Raw genomic sequence first — 27,300 nt, 5'->3', positions numbered from 1 at the left:
TGTGTGGCCAGTGTAATCCCCACTAATTGAATAGCTAATTGAATACCCCTGTATATCTGCTTGCTTTTAATTTAGCTATTAACTGCTTCTGAATACACTGTGAATTTGAATTCATATTTTAATTATTATATATATTTTTTTGCTTTATTATATTTATGTATCTTTGTTTACAATTTTATTTTGATGCAATTAGTGGTACATCAGCATGACCGTTACACTATAATAAATTAAAATGAGCTAAAATCATTTCTATACCAGATTACATGTGTGAAAATAGGTGCAGCTCATGTTCCCTTTCTCACCACCAATAGTATGTATTTATGTTTAAAGTACCTGCTTAACGTTGTGATGACACAACTTCAATATAATTAAAGAGGCGACTGAATGAAGGTTTTATGTAAAATTTTTCTGAAAAATTACTTATTTTTTTTAATGGGTGGAGGTGTTATGACCTTGGGATTATTGTAACAATGTTATTTTAAATCTTGGTAGTCTATTTACTGATATATTTTGTGTATGTTCTATGGGCCTGATTCAGAGCCGCTCGTAAGCGGCCGCTCGTTCGCTCCGAGCGATGTTTGCCCAACTGCGCATGCGTACGGATCGTAATACGCATGCGCAAACCAGTCAGTGCGGCCGAAAAATCGTTTGTTCGCAAAATAGCGAATGCCTGCTATTTTGAATGACAGAATGAGGCGTATGTGGGTGGTAACAGGGGAAGGGAGTGGAGATCCGAAGGCAGGCGTGCTTAAAGGTCAAAACCGGCGTTTTAGGGGTGTGCATAATTAATACAGCAGCGTCATTGACCACGTCACTGGGTTATTTTATAGCCAGAACTGCTCGCAAGATTGTGGTAGCAAAAACCAACCACAAGAATAGCGAGCAGTTCATACGCTGGTCGATGTACTCGATTAATCTAATAAATAGCGGACATGACGTAGGATGCGAGCGGCCAGGGGGCGTATTTTTAAAAAAAACGACCGCAAGTTTTGTTCGCTCGTTCAGACATAGAGGCGTGAACAGACCGCAAAGAGCGAACGGTTCATTTGAATAGCCACCCCTATTTTCTGGACGAACGACCGCAATTAGCGTCCGGCTCTGAATCAGGATCACAGCATGGGCTGGGGGAGGGGCTAACAAGGAGAGCCTACCTCCACCTGCTGATATAGAGCCCCCCGGGCAATGGCTGCCTACTTTGCAGACCTCCCACTGTCTAAGTGCCCTGGTGGTCTAGCGAGAGTGCGGGTGTCCCGGCCTCAAGTTATCAGTACCACCGGTGGTCTCCAGCACCACCGGTGAGAGCAGCGCTAATGCGGCTCCCTGCAAGTAGGGAGCCACCTTACCGTGTTGCCCCTGGTGTCCGGCTGCTGCTGAGATCCTCCGAGTGCCAGGAGGACCCGGCCGAGGCCACCGGCACTGGGGGATGGTGGAGTGGCAGTGCGGGCGTCCTTTATGACGCTCGATGCTGCCTGCTCAGAGTAGAAAGAAGAGAGAAATTTAAGAAAAAATCAGGCTTTAGCAGCCACGCTGTAACGCTCCTGCAACACCAAACTTTATACATATGTCTGGGGTATATGGCGGAGGGGGAGCCTGGGATTCTGAAGTCTTAAGAAATGAACTGTTTGTTGCCCAGACTCCATCTGCAAGCCTATACTCCAACGTAGTCCCTGTGTCCCCTATGGACTTTGATGAAGAAACTTAACCAGGTAAGACATAAGTCTCCTTTTTAGTCTAATAATTTATCTTGAACTCTAAATATCTCAGTTCCTCTAAACGTAACATAACATCTTCATCCACTCGCCTCTCCAAATATATATAACATGTTTCAGCTAATGGTACCTACATTTCTAGATACATATATAAAAAACAAATATTTTTCAAAATTAGCTTGAAGCACAAATACTAGCAAAACTAACTGGCAAAGCAACAACACCAAGTTGAGAAAATACATTTTCATACAGATAAAAAATTTGTGGAGGCAATTTTCAAGCCTTGTCAAATGAGCCTTTGTAAAACAAAAGTTTTCTATATCTTTTATTGTTTACACATTTAAAATCTGATGTTAAATCATACTTATACAGTAGGCTATCACAATGCAAAATTATCACTATCGGTATTACCTGTTTTGAAAAGTGATCCAACGCATAAATATTTGACTCAACTTCTGCAAAGAAACTTTCTAATGTAAGACATGACCATGTTAAAGATATAAGACCTTGACGTAAAACGGCCTCCACCTAAAAATAAAATAATCAAATAATATAAATCTGAAATTAATGATATGAAAAAAAGTAGTACAATCTGCAACCATTTCCTCCTTACCTTTCTTACTTTCCCAGCCATTACATTTACAAAGGCAGGGTGGATCTGACTGCAAAGGCCTTCATACATCTTCAGGAGATTCTGCGTATAAAAAGAAAACCTGGAAATGCCATTTTTTACTCAACAGCTAAAGCTATTTCATTAATTAATGCTGTATTTTATTATATAAAGCTTCATTAAAAAAAAATAATATATATATATATATATATATATATATATACACAGTATATATAAACATATATATATATATATATATATATATATATATATATAAAAAAATCAGGTGTATGTTTACATGCAGGGGAGAAAAATTAGAAACGCACTAGGAAAGATAATTTATGTGTATAGGCCAACCCTTAGTTATGGTATCAGTTAATTCTGCATAACATTGCACTTGACAAGCCTTACAGGGTACTACTCACAGACCTAATATAACACAAATACAACATCACAAAGGGGTAAATTTACTAACAATCGACTCTGATCAAGTTTTTTTTATTCAACTCGATTTGCATCGCCGAAACTCATGTGAGTTTAGCCTATTGAAACTCGCAAATTTATAAAGTGAGTTTAGCTGAGAGCGAGTTGGCCGATGGTGAAGCAGATCGCGATTTCTCCCCCGAGTTGCAAGTTTTGAATGAGATTTCTCACTCGAGTTCTCTCTGCCTAACTCTCCGAACAAGCAGCCTGCACATATCAGTGAGATATGTGAAGGCTGCTTTTTTGGTCTGCCTGTAAAAAAAGCGTTAATTATTTTTTTTTACATGTCGTGGGGTACCCCCCCAAAGGCATAACCAGAGACGGGCTGCTCAGCCGGTCCTGGTTCCTAAAAATATGGGGGGGGAATGAATGGGGTCCCCCCGTATTTTAGGAACCAGCACCTGGCTAATAAGTCAGTCCTGGTTTTAAAAATAGGTGGAAAAAATGCATAGGAGGCCCCCTATATTTAAAACCAGCACTGGCCTCAATCCATCCGGGGTGTAATGCCACAGCCAGGAGACCCTATCACTGGGTCTTCCCAGCCAAAGCATTCGCACCCCAAGCCAGTCAGCCCAAGCCAGGGAATTTAGGGGAGGTGGGGAGCCCCCCTATAAAGGGGTCTCCCCTCTCCCGAGCACCCCAGGCTTAGCCTGAAGTCCGGGGCTCTTCCCCTCACCACTGGAGCGGTGGGTGCGGGGGTAATAGTATTGTAAATAGTAAGAAACCACAACACACACACACCGTAGAAAGTAGAACTTTATTACATACACCTTGCTCACTCACCCATACTTACCTGCTGCAGATGTTCTGTTCACTTGAAAAAAAGATGCTATACCCACCTCTGTCCTTGTGCTATTCTCTGTAAAATCCCAGGACTTCTCAAAAACAAAACAGAGTGACCCGATCCATGCCGGTATACTGTATGTGTTGTCGCAGGACCCTAATCCTTCTCCTCTCCCCCCCTAACCCTCCATTGGTGGTGCCTAACCCTAACCTCCCTGGGGGGTGACTAACCCTAACCTCCCCCCAGTGGTGCCTAACCCCCCCTTCCCGCACCCTAAACCTCCAGGGGTGTGCCTAACCCTAACCTTCCCCAGTGGTGCTCTACCTTTCTGCACCCTAACTCTAACCCTTACCGGGTGGTGCCTAACCCTAAACCACCCAGGGAGGCTTTTAAACCTACCTCCCCATCTCCGGCATAAGCTAATACTTAACACAGCCTCTTCGTTCGTGATGCCGATGGTCGGTATGCTGGACGTCGCTATCCTGATGTCTTCGGGATAGCAGCAACGGCATTATGCCGGGCGTAGAGATTCTGGCGTCTGTATTTCGATCCCCAGGATCCTGTCCGCCGGCATTTTCAACGTATCCCCCTTTAAAAGTGTTGTGCATGGCTTCTTGGGTAACAATAGATTGTGAACAATCTTCTAGAAAAGTATCATCAATTAGGCAGTAACATGTCACTCAAAATCCACTTTCACAACTCTGATCTGGATTTCTTCCCTGACAACTGCGGTACAGTGAGTGACAAACAAGGTGAGCGATTCCACCAAGACAGTTCAGCAATGGAAGGAAGATATCAGTGTAGGTGGAGATGCCCCAGATAATGAGTGCAAGCGACAAGTAAAGAGAAAGCACACTCATAAATAGGCCACTATTTAAGATAATACTTCAGGTTAATGTATGTTGTTTTGTGTTCTTATTTGCGATTAATTGAATTGAAAGAACTGTTATTTTTGTTGTATCAAAAAAATATTAATTATTTTAAAATTGCTTTTCACTATGACTACATTACTGAAGTACGCAAAGCACAACTAGTGTAGCTCAAATACTAGAGCTAATAAACACATTCTGTTTTCATAATAATTTTTCTTGACCTCAAACTAGTAAATTATGACTATTTTTAGAAAAGAAACAAATTAAAAGTATGTCCTTGTTGTACAGTGTTATTAGCATGTCTATAGTCTTGAAACAAATGTTTGTGGACCGTATACATATAAAGTTAACTGGAAAACAAAATTCAGTGTAGTATATCATATGTTAAAAGTAAAGAGAGATGGGTCCCAATGTAAGAACCTGTGATTTGAAAAGCCAACGTACTTCCGGCAAGATAGTCATTACATTTAAAGTTGCAATTAGTACAGAAAAGCTCATGAATAAATATACAAGTTCCAGAAAATGACTCAAAGAATTGTTTGTACCTAACAAGAATGAAAGCAATAGGATGCAATATTACACACAACATCCCAATCATAAGACATCAGGTCCCCTGGTGTGCCAGTGTCTCTAAAGCAAGGACAAAATGTGAAGGTGACAATGAGCACCAAGACTAGTGTCTCTGCCTAACTAAAATGGATGGGAGTAAATACATTAGTTCAGATCCTAGAATTTAAACAATAGTTCTGGAATATAAAAGGCCTTAAAAGTAGACTTCTATGGCGATTCCTTCAATCCCCATCAACTACTTGTTTGAGTTAATGACTAAGGAAGCGCCCTCTCAATAAAAGAAACTACCATATAGGTCAACTGTTTCCAGGCAGAGTTTAGTCAACTCAATGTTGTCCAATATGATATTGGGTTAATATTTGTATGACATTATGAAGCATAAAGATCTTGATAATATTGTAAAAGTGTCTGAGCTCTCTGGGAACCTGTGATCTGCAGCATCTCTTATGGCTGTAAAAGCTCATCCCATCAGTTCCTCTCTAACAAGCCATGCTAAATAGCTGTCCCATTTGTAAAAAAAAAAAAAAAAAAAAGCATGCTGGGAGAAAAGCAATCTCCTACACTTGTTGGGAGAAGGTAGTGAGAGAGATGCTGTAATTGCCTCAAGCTGCCGCATAGCATCTCGGAGGTACTGCTTCTGTCATGGACAGTTTTGACCTGCATTTGCATCCATGCTAGGGCTTGCAACAATGTGGATGCTGCATTAGCTGCTTCACAATAGCCTGGTAATTGTTATGATTCCTGGAAGGAATCAACGGTATTAATGTAGAGCCAACTGATGACAGCCTTGAGGGCTGGAATGTATTGTACTAGTCATGGCCAAGGGTTAAGGATTTGGTTGCAGCCGTTGGGCTGTCAATGCTGCCTTGGGGCTGGTTTGCTTTGACTAGTTGTGCCGAGGGCAAGAGGTGTGATGCAGCCCGTGGGCTGTAGGAGCAGCCTTGAGAGCTGGTTGTGGCCTTTATAGTCGTGGCCAAGGGACTGGTAATGTAAAGCAGCCTTGGGGCTGTTGGAGCAGGCTTGGAGGCTGATTGTGGCCTTTATAGTCATGGCCAAGGGACTGATGATGTGAAGCAGCCTTTGGGCTGTTGGAGCAGCCTTGGGGGCTGATTGTGGTCTTTATAGTCGTGGCCAAGGGACTAATGGTGTGAAGCAGCCTTTGAGCTGTTGCAGCAGCCATTAGGGCTGATAGTGACCTGGGGCCCCAGAACCGTTACAGCCTTTGAGCTGATGAGACTCAGGTGAGGTATGCAACAAGAACGGGGGGCTGCTACCAGTGCCGCCGGGATGACACTGGTGACAGTGTGCTAATTTGTGCACCTAGAATGCAGAGTGGCTACCTGTGTCGCCGGGAAGACACTGGTAACGGTGTGCTATATTGCGCAACTGGAACGCAGAGTGGCTACCAGTGCCGCTGGGATGACACTGGTGATGTTGTGCTAGGTTGCGCACCTGGAATGCAGAGTAGCTACCAGTGCCACCGGGATGACACTGGCGACGGTGTGCTAGATTGCGCACCTGGTTCCGCCGGGTTGACACAAGCCACCGGATGGTGACAGACGCTTCTGGGGTAGGAAGCGCTCCATGCTGCCCAGATGGTACAAGCAGCAAGCGTGGATGAGATGGAGGTGGAGCCACCTGGATGGAATAAACGGCACACACAAAACACAGCTAAACTGACTCAGGAACTTGACTGACAAGCAGGAGACAGGAACCGGAAGTGCAAAAAACTCTATAACTGGCATTGAGTGAAGAGCTGGCTGAAATTTAACAGGAACAAGGCCCAACCAAAGCAAGTCTCCCTTAATGATAGACCAGTGTGCAGCTGTGCTATGAACAGACAGGAGAATTAATTACCAAGCATCTGACACTGCACACAGACAGGCAGTAATTAATGCAGTAATTAATGCAGTGCCTCAGGCTGGAAGCTGCTGATCCTGACATTAGTCATCCACACCATCTAGATACCATCTTGGATTCTGTACTATCTAGGCCTCCACCACCACGTCGCCTGCACTCCTACCCAGTCTTAACCTTTCCTCCCGCAATGTGGACTGTTCAGTTTTCAAGCCTACCCATCATTACTACACTACTACCAACTCTTTCTTCCAACAGTTGCCACTTGTGTGACACTGATGCCTGACTCATTCGCAACCTTCAATAATCTTCACCCCTGTACTTTCTCCAACTGTAGTTACATGTTAACCACTATAACCGCCAACCGGCTCCTACTACACTTACTTTTGTAGGTGCACTAGGAGTGGGTTGGTGGTGTAGTGGACAACAGATGTACATTCATACACACTGGTCGCCTATGACTACCATTGTTCTTCAGCCTGTGCCTCCTTCTCCTCAGTTTCCCACATGGAACACTAGTCCACCATCCTACCTCCTCGTAATGTATCTAACTCCCCTTCTAGACTGCAAGCTCTCACAGGCATGGTCATGTGTCCCCACTGTCTTGTGTCTGTCAACTCTACGTCCTCCATCGCAGGCTGAATTTTTCCATTTGCAATACGATTTGATTCAAATGGCATCAATTAATTTTCTTCTGTATAACATGTCTTTCTTGTATCACTCAAATTCAAAATTGCATCCATGCATTCCTTATTCTGCTCAAATTGTTGACCTGTATGCCATATTTGTAATACTCTGTACGGTGCTGCAAAATCTGTGGTGCTTTAAAAAAAACTTTGATGAAGATGAATAATTATTTTTAATGTGGTAGATACAAACCAAATAACACCGGTTGGGTAAAAAAAAACTTAAAAAAGGGGAACCAGAAGGAATTAGGGAAAAAAAGGAATATGAAATTCCATAAAGAGGATACACCCAACCCCAAACCCTCTACCTCTGTAGAAGTTAGAAACGATATGGAGAATGGTACTAAAATATTCAATCTGAGCTCTAAGGATCTAAATGAGGACGAAAGAAGAGTTTTACAGAAAGGACTAAAATATGCCCCCACTCAAAAAAGTAAGCTCATTTTAAACATTCATTGATCTGCAGAAATTTGTTAGGAAACTAACCATAAAAAAATTACACTAGAAAAAAAGAAAAAGAAAAAATTATTAGATAAAGAAACTATACCCAAGTTCAGGAATAAATCTCATTTATAACCAACACACATAAAAGAACATTTTTTAAAAACTTTTTCTCAATTGGTTCAGGATGATCTTGAAGAACTTTATAAGAAACCAACCAACAAAGTCATGAGTAACTTGACATTGAAGAAAAGGGTAGCCTTAAAAATACTGAGTGAGGACTAGAACCTAGTGGTGAAACTGGTGGACAAAGCAGTAGGAGTTGTTTTAATGGATAAAAATAAATATGAAGAGGAAATTATCCGTCAACTACAAGAAAATAATACATACCAAAAATTAATGAGTGATTCGACAAATAAAATAAAATCAGTGATGGAAAAACTGTTATGGAAATATGTAAAAAAAAGGTACTATAATGGGAGACGAATAATTTTTTTTAAAGAAAGAGGATCTCTCCATGCCAGTGTGTTACCCATACACAAAAATATACATAATACCCCAGAAAGACCCATAATACCCAGAAACCAAATGCCTAACCACCAACCTTTCCTCCTTCATAGGCCATCATCTGCAACCACTGGTATAGAGAAAGCCATCATATTTAAGGGAAACTATGGTTATTTTAAAGAAATTGGAAAAAGGTAGAATGAGATACAGATATGTTTTTAGTAATGGCAGACGTGACCTCACTCTACTCGATTATTGATCACAAGCAGGGAAAACATGCCATAGCACATTTTTTATCAGAAACAGATATGAGTGAAGATCTTAAAAGTTTTATTATTGAGAGCATTGATTTTATTTTGAATTTTTTTTTATTTTTTAAGGGGGACTTTTACCCTCAGAAACATGGTACCACCATGGGACCAAGTTTGCCCCCAGCTATGCCAATCTTTTCATAGCGTATTGAAAAAGGAAACGGTATGCAAAAAGATTGAATGAGCGGGCAAACTTGGCCAAATGGTTTAGGTATATAGATGTTATTATTTTTATATGGAGAGGCACAGAAGAAAACTGAAAATCATTCTCATAATAGCTCAATATAAACAATAAATATATACATTTAACTTTTAATTTTAGTACTGAATTCATTTTGGGGATCTTGAGATATACATAAAGGACCATCTCATCCACACAAAGGGATTTCAGAATCACACTGATTCAAACACCTACATAGAAACAAAAAGTGAACATAATAATAAATGGCTTGAGGGGATTCCAAGGAGTCAATACCAAAGATTAAAAAGAAATTGTACGGATTACAAGGAATTGTCACAATAAATAACTCAGATGGAAAAACAATTCCTACAAATTGGATACAAACCAGAACTACTAAATAAGGCTAAATAAACTGCTTATCAAACACAAAGAGAAAATCTTTTAATACCTAAATTGAAAGATAAGACCCAAGAAAAAAAAAATAATTGACAGTCTTCACACAATATAGCTGTGAGCACAAAGAAATTGAGAGAATCGTGAAGAAACATTGGAAGATTCTACAAGGCGATCCACTTCTAAAAGGTATTATTCCCCCGATGCCCTTTTATATATTGTAAGGCCCCCAACCTTAAAAACAAATTGGTCAAAAGCTCTCTAGATGAAAAAGATAAAACCCTTATAAGGACTAAAGACTTTCATAGGTGCAGACTCTGTATAGCCTGCCATACCGTTAAAAGTGAAGTTTCCACGGTTGAAGAGCTCGAGGTCATAGGCAAGAAATATAAAATTAATCAGTTCATAACCTGTAATATTAATAATGTCATCTACTTAACTGAAACAAATGTGGTCTAAGATATGTGGGGAGAACCACAAGGTCTTAAGTGAACATTTAAGAAATATCAAGAAAGGCACTATCCCACACTCCATCACAGAACACTTTAAAAAAATTCATAATTGTTCTACAGATAGTACTAAATATTTTCTGGGTTTCGAAATTGTTAGGGTATACTGGCTACAGAAGAATGTTGAAACCATGTTGGCCAAAACCGAAATTATTCAGATTTTAACCTAAATACACTTATATCAAAGGGACTAAATGCGGAATTTGAATTGAATTGGTTTATCTGATTTTATATATTTTTCTTCTTCCATTCTGCTCCACTTTTATCCCCATCTACTTTGTCTGCAATTTTTTAAAATTGATATATATAATTTTTAAGTCATAATTTTTTAATTCATATATATATATATAATAGTGTGGGTTTTTTTTTAAATAAAAAATTATCTGCATCCCCTCCCCACAACCATAACCAGCCCCAGGCTCTGTAGAGCCTGTCCTGGTTCTTAAAATACATGGGGAAAATGTGTAGGGGTCCCTTGTATTTAAAAAACAGCACTTGGCTCTGCTGAGCCAGTCCTGGTTGTGAAAATACAGGAGACAAAATGAGTAGGGGTGTCCCCTGTTTTTTCCTTAACCAGCACCGCTCTTTCTAGTGGGGGAGTAATGTCACAGCCAGGAGAACCCTTTCACTGGGTCCTGCAGCCAAAGCATTACCCCTGACCGCTAGTAGGGAGAGGTCGGGGATTCCTGGGGAGTTTGGGACCCCCCCAATAAAGAGGTCCCCTCTCTAGGACACCCCTGATAGCCCGGGGCTATCCCCGGCCCCCCTGGCCGGTGAGTTCCGGGTTGATTGTGTATAGTGCTGTGTAAAAAATAGATTAACTAATATTGTCTTTTGCTGGTGAACTACAGGTCCCAGCAAGCCTCCCTCGCATGCTGGTACTTGGAGAACCACAAGTACCAGCATGCGGGGTATTACATGCTTGCTGGTACCTGTAGTTCACCTGCAAAATAAATATTAAAACAAACAGGATACACACCGTGACAGTAAAGTTTTATTAGCATACATGCACACTCAGGGGCCTATTTACTAAGTAGTGTTAGGAGACAGAGTGAAAAGTGATAAGGTGCCAGCCAATCAGCTCCCAACAGTAATTTTTCAAAAACAGCCTGTGAAATGGCAGTTAGGAGCGGATTGGCTGGCACCTTATCACTTTTCTCCTAACACCTAGTATCCCTGTAGCCATCACGTCCACTTTTTCATATAGAAATCCAGGACACCTGTAAAAAAAATCCATACTCACCTATTCCTAGCATAGATCATGTCCTCTTCAGTCCATGTAGGCATCCACGGGGTGTCCCCACTTCCCCAGGAATCCCCGGCCTGGGCTGACTAACGGTCAGGGATAATGCTTTGGCCAGGGGACCCAGTGAAAGGGTTCTCCTGGCTGTGGCATTACTCCCCCGATAGAAAGAGTGCATATGTAAAATACAGGGGACCCCTACTCATTTTGTCCCTTGCATTTCCACAACCAGGACCGGCTCAGCAAAGCCCTGTGCTGGTTCTTAAAATAAAAGGGACCCCTTCAAACTATTTCCCTTGTATTTCCACAACCAGGACAGGTTTTACAAAGCTCAATGCTGGTTATTATTGTGGGGGTGGGGGTACGTATTTTTAAAAAATTTTTATTGTTACTTCTTTTTTTTACACACGGAAGCTTTTACAGATCTCACTGATCTGTGAAGGCTTCTGTACAACTCGCACCTTTTAATGCTAGTTGCATTAAAATGTCTGAGTTTATATAGGCAAGTACTCGCACAGATTCGCACAGTGTAATAGCCTTGAACTCAAAAGTTGTTGGTTTTTCACTGAACACTCGCACCCTATTACATCCGGCCCATGGTATCCAAAACTCATGGAACTATATACAAAATACCATTTCAGTTCTGGATTATCACTAAACGTCTTTTGTTAGGAGTGTATACCTCAAGTAAGATGGCCGGGCAGATCAAGGAGACCACTATACCGCACCTCCGGCGAAACCGGAAGTACTACCAGCGTTAGGGAAATCACAACACCTCACTTCTGGCGGAACTGGAAGAGCCGCAAGCACCGACCGACAGACGCACACTGACCCCCGAAATATCTACAGCCTTGCACTCCCAAGGGTTACCGGAAGTGTTTAGTCCCATGGGGCAGATAGGAACTATTCAAACATCATTGGGGGAAGGTTACTTCAGATGGATATATATGAAAACCAGGAAGTGAGGTCACTTCCGGCCCGGCTGTCTTTTCAGGTTTTTTTTCTCCCTTTTGAAAAGAACTTTCGGATCCCATTTGTAATTATATAGAGCTTATCCCCATCACTTTATCTGTATCTGTAGAAAAACCAGACTTCCTGATGGGAAGTCCCAAACAGGAAGTTGATCACAATGTGGGTATTAAGCTCCATCATGTCACACTTCACATATGCCTTAAGACCCAGATGCAGATCGAAACACGTTGGATGTGACTATGTGAACCCTTGATAAGGACATCAGTATTTAAGCATTGGGGACCAGATCTTCATTCCTTGAGAACATCCGAAAGTCCTAGGTCTAGTGCTCAAGGTTTATACAGTTGGTGTGAACTTTTTTATTTGCACTCACATTTATGCTGTATTTTTATTATTGTAATTTGAAGTGTTTTTATTCCCTTTTATAAGGTTAATATTCTTACTTGTATTATTGAAGTTTTAACGGTTTATATTCCCTTTTTATAAGGGTAATTTTCTTTTTATTGTTATTAAATATTGTCTTATTTCTAGCACCTAATAACCTACATCTTATTAAAATAACACTGGTGTGTACAAGCACCAGCCACAACTTTAAGCTTTCCATAGTTTCAATTACTTTACCTCTATTTGGAGACAATTTGACTTCAGCGTTGTTTCTATACTCAAAAGTCTCTTTGCTTGCTCTGGAATATCTAACCCCATTTGTATCATGCACTTTGATTCTCGTACAGTTTCTAGAAATTTAGGATCAAAATTAACAAGCATCCTCCCTGTCTTTGGATGACGGACCATCAATGTTGCCTGCAGGGCTTCAAACAAAAGTAGACAAGTGTATAAGAATCTGTCAAAAATAATATGAGATATGGTAAGAACTTACCCTTGTTATCTCTATTTCTACGAAGTCCATAGGGTTCCACAGGATACCTTGGGGTATAGGTGTGACGTCAGTCATCGGGCACCAAAGAGTTAAGCTTTCAGCCTCCCAGGGTGCACTAGGTCCCCCTCCTATACCCCGCCCCCGAGCCAAGGCACCTCAGTTAGTTACCAAGCCATAGGCCGGAGGAGGAGAAGGAAGAGAGAGAAAAAAGATCTGGACACACACAAGAATCACATTCTCACCAGAGGGAGACGGAAAAACCGGTGACCAGAGCAAAGCCCATCTGCAGCACAGGTGCGACAGGGCGGGAGTCCTGGGGAACCCTATGGACTTCGTAGAAATAGAGATAACAAGGGTAAGTTCTTACCATATCTCATATTTTCTACTTCAGGGTCCATAGGGTATCCACAGGATACCTTGGGGATGTCCCAAAGCAGTATCCTTTAAGGGTGGGGACGCTCCTGTGCAGAAAGGAGAATTAAAGGCCGGAACAACTATTTCCTCGTTAACATGAAACTGGGAAACAACTTTGGGAAGAAACTCGGGCCGAGTGCGGAGCACTGCCCTGTTCCCATGAAAAACCAAGAAAGGGGGTCTACAAGAAAGAGCCCCTAAATCAAAAACACATCTGGCCGAAGCAATAGCCAGAAGGAAAACAGTCTTAGCTGTCGACCATTTAAGATCCACTGAGCCCAGTGGTTCAAACGGCGGTCCTTGGAGAGCCCTCAGGACCACAGCCAAATCCCAAGGTGCCACAGGTGGAACAAAGGGCGGCTGAATGCGGAGAACACCTTGCATAAAGGTGCGCACATCCGGGATTGTAGCAATCCTATGGTGAAACCAGACAGACAGGGCCGAAACCTGTACCTTCAAAGAAGCAAGGCGAAGCCCATGATCTAGTCCCGCTTGTAGGAAGGCGAGAATCCGAGACAGACGAAACTCCCGCGGTGCATAACCTCTCGGTCGACACCACTGGAAGAACGTATGCCACACGCGATGGTATATCCTCCCGGAAGACGGTTTCCGAGCTCGCAACATGGTACGCACTACAGAGCTGGAAAACCCCCGGGACCTCAGCATGGCCGTCTCAACAGCCACGCCGTCAAAGACAGCCGAGTCAGGTCCGGGTGAAGGCAAGGACCCTGAGACAGAAGGCAACCGCAGGGGACTGTCCATGGACAGACCCTGAAGGTCTGAGAACCAGTGCCGTCTGGGCCACGCGGGAGCTATCAACAGGAGCGTCCCTCCTTCCTGTTTGAATTTCCGGATTACCCGTGGAAGAAGGGAGACCGGAGGGAACAGGTATGCGAACCGGAACGTCCACCGGAGGGACAGAGCATCCACCAGAGACGCCCCTTCGTCTCTTGTGCGAGACCCGTACAACGGCAACTTGTTGTGCCGGGACGCCATGAGGTCGATCTCTGGAAGACCCCATCTGTCCACCAGCAGTTGAAAAACGTCCGGGTGCAGGGACCATTCCCCCGGATGAACGTCCTGGCGACTTAGAAAGTCCGCCTCCCAATTTAGCACTCCCGGGATGAAGACCGCTGATATGGCCGGAAGATTGCGCTCTGCCCATACCAGGATCCAAGAGACCTCCACGAGAGCCGCCCGACTTCGGGTTCCTTCTTGCCTGTTTATGTAGGCCACGGTGGTAGCGTTGTCCGACAGGACCTGTACCGGGCGACCCTGGAGAACCCGATGTGCCTGCTGGAGAGCATTGAAGACCGCACGGAGTTCCAAGATATTGATTGGAAGCTCCGCTTCTGTCGGCGTCCACCTGCCCTGGAACAAGTGTGGACCCAAAACTGCTCCCCAGCCCCGAAGACTGGTGTCCGTTGTCAACAGGACCCAATTTGGAACCCAGAACGGACGTCCCCCGCTGAGATGGGTCGTCTGTAACCACCAGGCAAGGGACAGGCGAACCTCCGGGGTGAGCACAATTGTCTGGGACTTCAGAGACTGCGGCAGCCCGTTCCAATTGGACAGAATCAGGTGCTGCAGTGGTCTGGAGTGAAACAGGGCATATTCCACCATGTCGAACACCGACACCATGGAGCCCAGTAACCTCATCGCCGAGTGTAGAGACACCCGGCGACTGAGCAGACAACTGTGCAACCTCGACTGTAAAGCAGAGATCTTTGCCTCCGTCACGAAGATCCTCTGCTGTTCCGAGACCAATAAGGCTCCGAGGTGCAGAATCCTCCGAGACGGAATTAGAGTAGACTTCTGCCAGTTGATTATCCAGCCGTGCCGTTGCAGTAGCGCAATGGTTAGACCCAAGTGGCGTAGAAGGAGCTCTGGAGATCCTGCCACCAATAAAAGGTCGTCCAAGTACGGTAACATGCGGACTCCCTGCAGCCGCAGAGAAGCCGCCATGACCGCCATCACCTTGGTGAACACATGTGGTGCTGTCGCCAGGCCAAAAGGTAACGCCCGAAACTGGAAGTGGTCGCTGCGGATTGCAAACCTGAGGAACTGTTGATGGCGCAAAAGAATAGGGACATGCAGGTAAGCGTCCTGTATGTCCAATGACACCATGTTGTCCCCAGGTTCCAGCGCCAGAATGATGGACCGTAGGGTCTCCATCCGAAACTTCGGTACCTGCAAAGACCTGTTGAGAACTTTGAGGTTGAGAATCGGACGATACGACCCATTGGGTTTCTGTACCAAAAAAAGATTTGAATAGAAACCCTGGCCCCTCTGGGAGAATGGAACAGGCACTATAACTCCAGCCTGGAGCATAGTGTGCAATACCTTCCGCAGCTCCGTAGCCTTGTTCCGGTCTGATGGTAGACCCATGGTGAAGAATCGAGCCGGGGGTCTGTGCCGGAAGGAGAGGGCGTACCCGTGGGAGACCACCTCGAGAACCCAAGTGTCTGTCGTAGTGACCGACCAACACTGGGCGAACTGCAGCAGGTGGCCTCCCACTTTGGGATCCCCCAAAGGGAGGCCCGGACCCTCAGGCCGCAGGCTTGTCATCTGGCTTGGGGGCCGGACGTCTGGTACTCCATGCCTGCTTCCGGGGCTTGGCCGATTTCTTAGGGCCAGCCTGTCGAGGAAAAGACTGTGGTTTGGGCTTGCCCTGGGCCCTAGATGACCGAAAAGGACGATGGTCCAGAACCAGAAGGAGCAGCGGCCGACGGGAGACAAGCCGATTTGGCTGCCTCCAGCATGGCCACAATCTTATCCAGATCCGGACCTAAGAGAACTTCTCCGGTAAATGGCAACGCCTCCAGACCCCTTTTGGAATCTGCGTCCGCCTTCCAGGATCGCAGCCACAAGGTGCGACGAGCAGCCACGGCTGCTGAAGAAATTCTAGACACCAGAGTACTAATGTCTAAGGCCGCCTTGTTGATATAAGTGGCCGAATCACGGAGATTACCAATCAACTCCGCCTGTTCGGCCGGACAGTCGGAATCAAAAGATGCATCTAATGAATCCGCCCAGCGCTCCATCGCTCTGGCAACCCAGCAAATGGCCATAGCCGGTCGTGCTGCCCCCCCGCAAGGGAATAAGCGGACTTCAGGCAGATCTCCACCTTGCGGTCCGTAGCATCCTTAAGGGAGGACATGGATGGCATCGGCAATGTGGCACTACGGACAAGACGGGTCACGTGAGAATCCACCTGTGGAGGGGATTCCGACTTTGCAAAATAATTATCCGCGAACGGATAAGCCACCGCCAGACGCCTCTGCGGCTAGTATCTTTTGCCAGGCTGTTTCCACGCCTCCTCTAAATGGTCCACTAACTGACCTGAAAGAGGAAAGACTGTGGCATCGCCCTTCACATCTTTAAAAAAGGCGTACTTAGATTTAGCCGCTGGGGGAACTTCGTCCGCAATCACCAAGGCTGTGCGGACTGCCCGAATAAGTCTAGGAATATATACCTTGGACTTAGCGTCAGCGTCCTTAGTATGGAGAGGTTCCTGATCGTAAGGATCCAGAATCTCTCCATCATCAGACGTCCCCTCGTCATCCTCATAAGGAGCCGTTAGAGACGCCACCGGCCGTTTATGTGGCCGGATCACAGACTCCCCTTGCAACACATCCGACAAGTGCTGTACAGAACTCGTCAGGGAGTTAACCCACGCCGGCTCCTGAGAAACCGGGAGCGGGGAAATAGGGAGACTGTGGGGTACCACCAATTGTCGTGGGAAACCCTGCATGGGTGACGACACCACTGACTGCTGGGACAAACCCATCGGTGTAAACGCGGGTTGTGGAGCTAACTGGCCCACTAAGGTTGTAAGCTCCTGAGCGAAACAAGCCCAGGGCGGCTCCTGTACTGGTGCTGTAACCGTAAGAGGCCGCGCCATGGACAAACACTGCCGGCAGAGGCCCTCCACGCTACCCTCCCCCTCCGCTAACGGTACTTTACACGTAGTACACTGTAGCCGGAGAGGAAAATCACTTTCAGACATGATGGCACCAAGTATGTGACCCCTCTCACCAATTATATATCAAATAGGCGAGAGACCACCCTGCAGCACCGCACCGCAAGGGCTTAGCAGAAAGAACAGGGATAGTAATAAAGCTGACAGTTTAGAAGAAAAGTTACAGGCAGCAGCGCTAGCACAGTCACATACAATGCAAAGAAATATCAATTCCTGCACTAACAGCGCTGATCAATCAACTACACAGACACAGGGCCTGGTAGGACACAGCGCAGCATACACAGACCTGACCCAAATCGGAGGAGAGGTATGCGGGGGGACCCAGACCACGATGCTTCCGTCCAGGCTTCCAGCAGCGTTCACCATGCGTTCAGAGGAAGATGGCCGCCGAGGAGCAGAGAGGGGGCTGGCCTGGGGGAGGAGCGCTGCCACAGGACCAGTCGGCAGCGTGCAGAGAGGGCTGTGTGCAGCGGGGGAGGCGCCGGCTGTGAGACAGGGAAGGCGCGCTCCCCTGGCATGCATTTAACCCCTGGGACGCCGCAGCGCTACCGCTCTGCTGCGGTCCGCTGTCCCAGGGGGTAGTGGAAGCGCAGGTTGGTCGCCTGGCTCCACGCTGCAGCCAGTCCCCAGGGAGCCCCCTACCTGGGGACTCAGGACCATGTGATCAGCGGGGACCCACCGCGGGACCGCTGCTTACCTTTGTCCCCCTTGAATCCGGCCATGGTCCGGAACATCTGAGGTCACCGCTAGCTGTGACCCCAGATGCTCACCAGCATCCCCGGATCAGTACCGGCGTTCTGGTACCGGCGGGGGTGGAGGGAAGACAGCATGGACGTCAGGACTGACTGTCCATGCTGTACATCCAGATGTGCAGCCACAGCAGCATAGATGAAAGCTTCAGGGGCTCTTCTAGCCCCCACTCCGACAGGTGCACCCGACTCCGGCCGGGCACCAAACTAAACTGAGGTGCCTTGACTCGGGGGCGGGGTATAGGAGGGGGACCTAGTGCATCCTGGGAGGCTGAAAGCTTAACTCTTTGGTGCCCGATGACTGACGTCACACCTATACCCCAAGGTATCCTGTGGATACCCTATGGACCCTGAAGTAGAAAATCTAGTTAATGGAAAGAAAAGTGACTACAAATAATAAAACAAAATTAATTCTCTTAGGTAAACTCAAAACAGAAAAAAATATATCAAAATACTGCTCAAGATACCTCTATTGGGATATCCAGCCCTCAAAAAGATAAATAAGATAAAGTGAGGGACAAGCACAAAAAGGGAGGGAATGGAGAAAAATATGGTGTGGGGTATGGAAGACAGTGGGAAAATATGAATAGCATTTGTGACACAACATTGTGGGATGGATTAAGTACTCTGACAGTAAATTAGTGAACTAAGATTAAGTACCTGGAATAGGTTTTGAGTCAGAACTGATAAATGAAAAGATGCATCAATTAAAATAGTTGCTATGGTTTGGAGGATCTGTCTATCCCACTAAGGGTGGTGGTTCTCCTTCTTTTAATGGTGAATTTGCATTACACATACATATATATATTTACAATAATATTTGATAATCCCGGCAAGTTAATCAGCTAAAATATACCAAAAGATGTTATTCCATAATGAATAATAATAGTTGCATTGCTAAAATACTGTAGGGAGTAGATCCTGTGGACTTGCCTGTCCAAATTAAAAGTTGTTGCTGTATGGAAAATAATATGGAAAACAATAATAAATAAATAATATAAAGTTAGATCAGTGTTTTATTTGTCTGGTCTGATGAGCTAAATTCGCTCTGTAAAGTGTATCTCTAATTAGTTCGGTGTTGTGATTACCATAGGAAAAAATTATGAAGAATTTTGTTTCATGGAATGACTTAGTTATATGAATGTTGATAGTATATATTTTCCATAGTGGTTTAGAATTTATGGTGTGGGGCTGGGGGTCTGAGGCTTTAAAATTGACTACATTGTGGCCCAATTCGCTTATCACATACACCTGGTACCCAAAGTCTGCTAGAGAATGGATGCCAGTTGAGAAGGAGAGCCTCACTCATCCTATTACTCCACCTTCCCATGTACACTCAATCGCATTACTTACAATTGTGAAGCCAAAACAATGTTATTATAAAACACCTGGCACTCATGTGATCTATTGCATCATTTTTTCCTCTTGTTTTGCGTTACCTGTAGACTTTTAAGGGCAGGTTCCCTTATAGAGAATAGTAGCAAGATCATCCCAGTGCAGTGCAGATAGTCAGCACATTTTTGAAACCTCTTTCATTGTGTCATGGATTTCTATCCTGTGTTCGGGTTGGGGTTTTGCAAAAATATTTTCAGCTATAAAATTTGGGAGAATTTCTGCAAATATATATAGGATTGAAGTTTCTTGATTTTGTATTGCTATATACTGTTTGGGGAGATTTATGTTACTATGGTGAAAAATATTGTAGCTCTGCAGTTTTCTGTGGTGTTTGTGCTTTCTTGGGGATTTGAATCCCCCCTCTAATTCCCTATCTGATTGGGAAATTCTTTTAATGCACCCTTAACTGTGATTTGTAGATTTATTCTTATAATCTTCTTTAATTGCATAGTGCAAGCATATTATACAGCTCTTATCATATGCACCTGGCACCCAGCATATCTATTTACATTTATTACATATATTGGCCAGTGAACAGGTCAATGTAATTAATATTGTTCCATGGAAAAGTAAAGGCAAAGAGTAAATGGGAAAGTCATCTGCTGCCTGTAAGTAACCGGGGGAAGGAAGAATGCTGCAGGCATGAAATAGGATACAGTGGAAATTTAGAAAACTGAACTTTATGACATTACCCTGCTATGCCCTACTGCTTTTATTAATAAGTATAGTCACTTACCATTCTGCAACAGTGAGATGTCTTTCAGCCACACTCTGTGATGTAAAACCTCAAATTCCACCAATTCATATGATACTTTATTAAATAGCTGAATAACAACTTTACCCTCTACACTTGATAATATGTCAGAATTGTTCTTTAGGGAAAGAGAATAAAATTGTATTAATCCTAAAAAATAAAATTAAAATTTATTTAAAGATAGAATATCCAATCTATAAGTGTGTTACACAGGTCTAAGTGAATCCCACACCTTTATGACTTTGTCACAACTGATATAGGTCTAAGAGCTGGTCTATTAAGGGGCTAATAATTATTCTCTAGTTGACTCTATTATGTGTTTTGAATGTGTTTTTCCTGCCACGTTGCTACCCGATGTAGCAATTCTAGATACACATCAAAGAACATATTATATCTCACTTAATGGGCCCATACATCTGCACCAGATTGTTTCAATTTAGGTCCGGGCGATCAGGGATATTCAACATACTGAAAAATCTCGATTCCTCAATCCCAACCCGAAAATGGTCAAAAATAGCGTCAGGTATTTTTTTTAACATGTTGTATTTCCCTGGATTGGGTCGGCAGAACAGGGAATCTCAGGTCTGGGGTATGGGGACCTTTAGGTAGTTTTTACAGTGGCATGGAAATGCAATCTACACCATTGGTTGTCGCCTTTACCACCTTCTTCAACTCTCTTTAAGGAGAAACTTTTCTTTACCTTTGGGTTGATTTGAGGCCTCTCTATATAGAGAAATGCAATAAATGTTTTACTATTGTATTTGGGAAAGCTTTATTGATTCACTTCCATCTGTTACTAATGCTCAATTTAAAACTTGTTACTAAACCACAATGTGAGACCTGGTTACTGTTGAATGGCCCTCCAATACAATATGAATAAGTTTCCTGATAGGAGGTTGTCCTGTATTTTGATTTCCTTTCTTCTTGAGGTCTCCTTGTCCATCAGTTTTCTTTTAACTGTTACGCCTCTTACAGGAAATAGCTTAACTTAGTTGTCTTCAATCCTTTGGTTCACTGCTTATTCTCTTTCTCCCCTTTGTTCCCCCTCTCCATCCCCTTACCTTCCCTTTCCCCCAGCTACCTTTTTGTTTCCCTTACTGTTATTTGTGGTTTTATATCTGGAAAATAGTGGACAATTTTGAGTTTCCATGATAGGTCTAAAGTTCCTCACTCGTACTGTATCACATTATTCTTGTTATATCTCCCTGATACGATATTTAGATTTCTCAGAAATATTGTTTCTATGTCATTTCAATTATGTATTCTTTCATCTTTATTCTACATCTTTACTTTTGAAGTGCTATGATTTATGCTTGTTTTTAACTGTTATAGTGAAGTTGTGCCCCCATAAAAAAAGACTTTCTTTCTCTGGCTCTATTTGTTAACTCAATAAACCAAATTTTGTTGGGGAGGGGGATTATATTGCAAAAATTTAAGTTTACAGTACTTTTTGTCATATTCCATTAATTATTCCATTAATTAAGTTTTGTTCTGTAAAATTAACATGCCAGATACAGATGTGTCCCCATACACCTAGCCTCAATATGCCATGAGGAGCGAGATGCCTGCTGTGAGTGAGCGGATCACAACCCGATAGACACAAGTTGTATATCAAATTAATCAGTGCGGTCTTGTGAAGCGGTTTGTCACATCCAATTGCGATTAAGATGTATTTTCGGGTAGAAAATACACAAATAAGACTTTCAGCACAAGCTGAGTCGCACAGGATTTGACACGCTGTTTGGCGCGACTGCAGCAATGGTGTATGAGGACAGATTTTGTAGGGTGGTTGTAGGGTGGTTTTTAATATGCTTCATTTAGGCAGGGAACTGTTTGACTTACAGTAAATTTAACTAAATTGGTTTATAATTGCACTAGTAATTTTGACCCACCATTCACCTAGCTAGTTTAGCCGCCATATAGTCTTATCCCCACTGTGTCACACCAGCCGCATCCCACAATATTCTTTCCAGCCACAAGACTCCCTGTGTCTCTCCAGCCTCATAATTTCCATGTGTCTCCAGCCTCATGCCCCCCGTATATATCTCTCCAGTCTCTCTTGTGTCTTTCCAGCCTCATGCCTCTCAGGCATAAGACTGTCTCTTCAGTCTCATGTTCCCTATGTCTATCAAGCCTCATACCTCTTCTGTGTCTCTCCAGTCTCATGACACCTATGATTCTCCAGCCTCATGCCTCCCCTGTCTATCTCTCAAACTTCATGACTCCCTCGTGGCTCTCCATTCTTATGCCCCCTAGAGTATGTATCCCCAACCCCATTCCACCCATGTCACTTCAATCTCTTGCCACCCCATGTATCTCCAGCCTCATATCACCTGTGTCTCTATGGCCTCATTCCGCCTGTGTCTCTTTAATCTCTGTCCTCCATTTTAAATCATGTATTTTATAATTGTATCATCCATTAAACTGAATGCCTAAAACACCATTCATTATATTAATATATCACTTTAACAATACATACATTGGGCAAATTGCATAAATCCTATACCATGTCTTACAATACATGCAATTCAAAATAAACATGTAAATGTGTGCACATGAGGATATGTAATCTTACATCTAGATATGTGACTGGCTCATTAATCTTCCTGAATAGATGCCTTGACCACAAGATCTTGCCTGCTATTGGTGGCATGTTTCTAGCAATTGGCGGGTCATCTTTGTCACAGTTGTAGAGCTAAAGAAAATGAAAGTAGTCACAATTATTATAGGAAATGGAATACTGTGATGCATCTCTCTCAATTCTGTTTTAAATGCTTGAAGAAATTATGTCCCCTAGCAAAAGCCTGCTGAGATGTGAGAGCTTCTTTTAGCAGCCAGGTCAGTATTTGGTGTTTTGTTTGCCAAGGTAAATAACAGGATTTTTGCACTTACGTTATATCTGTTTCTCGTAGTCCATTGAGGACTCTGAAATATAAAGGTGCTTGATACGTTAAGAAAAAAATTAATTAAGGCCGAGCTCCTTCCTCTCTATATGCCTGCAGCCAGCAAGCCTTCAGATATTTGACACAACAGACAAAAGATGTTCATACAAAACTGAAGAAGGCAAAATCCATAATGGTCTTGAACAAGAATATGTCAGAAACTAACCAATTCGCGAGTGGAGGGTGCGCAGTGTCCCCCAATGGGCTATGAAAAAATGATTTAACGAAAAATAAAAGGAAATCTCATCCATTGGGGGGGGGGGACAGAACAAATTCCCTAAGGGTCTATCACATCCGGACATTTATCTGCTTCACATGGGCATCTGGCACTTACCTTCTGTTCTTGGGTCTCCTCCGTGGCTATGGAAGTCCTACAGCCTCCAATCTTCTCTAGGCTTCAGTCTTTGTAATTACCAGCACCTCCACCTATGAGCAGAAGCGTGGCTCAGTGCGGAGTTTAAACTTGTGGTCACCAGCAGGCGCCTATGGTACCAAATTAGAATCTGCACTTTCCTATATGGAGCTTACCCTGTGTACTATTCAGTTTCAGAGTACTTGGCCTCATCCTGTGCTCCAGCACCTTGGTTTCTGTGCCTTGTACTTTATACTTTATCTGATCTTGACATTTTCCTGTTTACTGATTTGAATTTGTGCCTGTGACCATTGCTCCAGTAAACCATTTACTGTCTCCTGATTCTGTATCTCATTTGCTTACACATAATACTTCTGCCAAGCTAGTCACGTTGAGGGTTCAGTTCGAAGTCACAACCTGTGAGCTCCTGAAAGCTAAACCCATATAATCTTGTGACCATATAATCTGGTGAAAACCAGAGAGCTCATTAGATTCTTCGCCTCAATACTTCCAGCGCCAGCTCTATACTCACAACTAGAATTCAATCTTCATGACACGGGAATGTAGGTGTAATATTGGAGCAAAAAAAAGAGGAAACCTTCATCAAAAGGAATAATCCTGTTACAAGTCGCGGTCACGACTTGTTTCCTTCCAGCGTTTTACCTCCTTCTGGCGGTGCTGTTCTAGTTCCGTCGTTGCTAGGCGATCTGGACGCCGTAGGATGTCACGTGTTATCCACAACATGGCATGATTGGTTCCTTCCCCTATTTGTGCACACTGACCTTTGCCGCCTCACCGACTATAGCGTTCCTTATGGATCTGTCGCTCTGCTGCATGGTCAGCACTCCTGTAGCTTTCTCCTTTGCTTTGTATCCAGCGTTATCGGCTTCCCAGCCGCACCATCAGCTCCCAAGCTGCTACCGGTTACATTGCTGCTCCATCGGCTTCCCAGCCGCACCATCAGCTCCCAAGCTACTACCAGCTTCGTTGCCGCATCACCGGCTCTCCGGCCACACTACCGGCTCTCAAAGCCGCATCTCACCATCGGCTCGCAAGCCACACTAGCGGCTCTCAAAGCCACATCTCACCACCGGCTCACAAGCCACACTACCGGCTTTCAAAGCCACATCTCACCCCTGGCTCACAAGCCACACTACCGTCTCTCAAAGCCGCATCTCACCACCGGCTCCCGAGCCACACTACCGGCTCTCAAAGCCGCATTTCCATCGGCTTCCCAGCCGCACCATCAGCTCCCAAGCTACTACTGGCTTTGCTGCCACATCACTGGCTCTCCAGCCACACTACTGGCTCTCAAAGCTGCATCTCACCACCGGCTCTCCAGCCACACTACTAGCTCCCAAAGCTGCATCACTGGCCTCCAAGCCACTGCATCAACTCTATCAATTGTACTACCGGCTTTAGCCACACCATCGGCGCTCATAGCCACGCCATCGGCTTTGTAGCCATACTACAGACTTTTCTCCCAGTTTCTTCTGCTGTTCTCTGGTTTCCGAAAGTAACCAGTGTAAACCTCTACTACTTTGAGTATTAAGTCCAGGCGGCCACTTATGTACCGGTGAATGTCTTCCAGTTGTAAGGGAACAGCGGGTGGCTGTTAATGGTGGAAGACCTCGCTAGCCTGGGTTCTAAAGGTTCTAGACGTTTACACGGTACAACCGAGGAATTCGTAACAAATCCTTGGCTGCAATATCATTACATTTATAAAAAAAATTTAAATTATAAACAGATTATCAGGTAACAGCCTGACACAGCTGAAACCCATTCTTCACTGCCAAAGAGTCACTCATTGGCCACAAGTAATGAGCAGTTGCATCGTCCAGAACAGGAAGTATTGCAACAATGCATACATCCCAACCATCCCATCTGCAGGGGGAAAAGTTGGGGAGAGCACGCTTTCCACTACATAGTAGAGCAGTGAGTGAATAGATTCCATGCACATGTGCACGGCATCTAAATAAACAGTGCAGGGGGGGGCCTGGGCATACCCCAAGAGTGATGAAACAGAGAAGGTGTGTGTTAGTGAATGTGTGTGGGGAGGGGTGTTTGTCATGAGGGCCCGCCCCTCCCAGTGAAGCCACACCCATTGTGCACAATGAGTCCCTAATTCAAGATCCTGTGTTTTTGGAGGTATGTAAAATTGTTTTATTACAGATGGAATCCTTTTGGCAATTGATTGTTTGGTCACTGTCTAACCTCTCCCTTTGTATCGTATAAAACTAGAGGAGTATCCGTTGCACGGATATCTACCGCCCTGTTTAAAAATACTGTAATTCAAGACTTCTACAAATCAGACAATTCACAGTAGAAAACCTAGATATAACAATTTCTTTGTTTAAATTGAATTTCGGGACAATCTTATTTGCAGGGAAGGCTTTATTTAAAGGACCGAGCTGTCCTTATGGAAAACAATGTAGGGAGATCTACAAGAAAGAGCTCCCAATTCAGAAACAATTCTAGCAGTATAAATAGAAAAGTTGATTTGCAACAAAGAAAAATAATATAATTTTTTGTATGTAGATAAGACAATGTTATGAGAAAATCGATAAACCAGCCATATTTTGGATCTCTTACCAAGAATTAATTTTCACTGATGTTCAACCTGGATGCCTTCATGTCTATTTCCAAATGAGCCCACCTTTTAAAATTGTGAAGTAAAATGTCTGGAAGAAAGAAACAATCTCTTGAATGAAGCATATTCTTCTTAGAGAATCTGTTCCCAAGTTCTCCACTCCTGGAATCAACATTGTGGAAATTGCTGGGACATATAGTTCCACCCAGCTCATTATTGTTCCCACTTCTTATATCATGTGTAGATTCTTGGTTCCTCCCTGATTTACCTACACTACTGCCATAGCATTGTTGGTCTGAATTTTATTGAACTGCCATCTTAACAGATGTTGAGCACTTTGAAGAACATTTAAGATCGCTTTTAATTTCAGGGCAGTTGGCAGTAATTCTGTATCAGTAATCCTGATTCTTGTTTTTCGACCAAAGCTTTTAGAAGTGATGATTATGATGATGAATCTTCTCCCACAAAAGCCAAGTAGATGGGCATTAATGGTTACAATTATCCAGTTCCAAATCCAAAATAGACAACCTCTTTGAGATTGTCTTTAGTCAGCCACCAGACATTCTTATGACCAGGGAAAGCCTGAAAGAATTGAATGTTATGAGATTTGTTCAATTTCACTTACAACTCCCTCTGTAATTGACTCAAGCGGAACTGACACTATAGGCCAAATGTAATAGGGTGAGAGTTTAGAAAATGTGAGAGTTTAGCAGTAATCTCTCACATTGGGCGAGTTTTATCTTCAAAATGGCAAAGCAGTTTAAATAGTGAGAGATTTTTGAGTCTAAAAACATGCAAGATTGCATGTTCTCGGGCTCTATTACAATGGCCGAGTTTGAAAAGTGTGAGAGTTTTACTGCTAAACTCTCATATTTTCTAAACTCTCACCCATTTGGCCTAAACTCTCCTAAAATCCTCATGTCAAACCAATCTCTAATCAGTCTGAGAGCCAATACATACCTCACAAGACTTTTCATCACCCTGGTTATAAAGGCACAATTAATAATCAAGGAGCTATCCGTAAGACTCTTAACACATGACCTGCTGTCCTGACATGAGTGTACAGACAAGCGTATGAATATGCCCTGATAAAAACATCAACTAGATTAAACACTAT

The 27,300-nt window shown here is 43.8% G+C and overlaps 1 protein-coding gene across 1 annotated transcript in view; it reads right to left on the bottom strand.

Moving 5' to 3' along the window:
• Positions 1–27,300, bottom strand: part of DNAH8 (dynein axonemal heavy chain 8) — a 521,770-nt gene that overhangs the window by 381,440 nt on the left and 113,030 nt on the right. The window contains exons 15-19 of the mRNA XM_088445337.1: positions 22,875–22,994; positions 20,282–20,417; positions 12,750–12,937; positions 2,323–2,403; positions 2,121–2,237 (exon numbers count right to left, since the gene is read on the bottom strand). Coding sequence (XP_088301463.1) covers positions 2,121–2,237; positions 2,323–2,403; positions 12,750–12,937; positions 20,282–20,417; positions 22,875–22,994 — 642 coding nt within the window. The remainder of the gene's footprint in view (positions 1–2,120; positions 2,238–2,322; positions 2,404–12,749; positions 12,938–20,281; positions 20,418–22,874; positions 22,995–27,300) is intronic.

This window comes from Taudactylus pleione, unplaced genomic scaffold (assembly GCF_031769625.1).
Source record: "Taudactylus pleione unplaced genomic scaffold, aTauple2 ptg000378l, whole genome shotgun sequence".
Taxonomy (NCBI): domain Eukaryota; kingdom Metazoa; phylum Chordata; class Amphibia; order Anura; family Myobatrachidae; genus Taudactylus; species Taudactylus pleione.
Note: the sequence above shows the minus strand (reverse complement) of the source record. Positions and strands in the feature narration are given on the sequence as shown.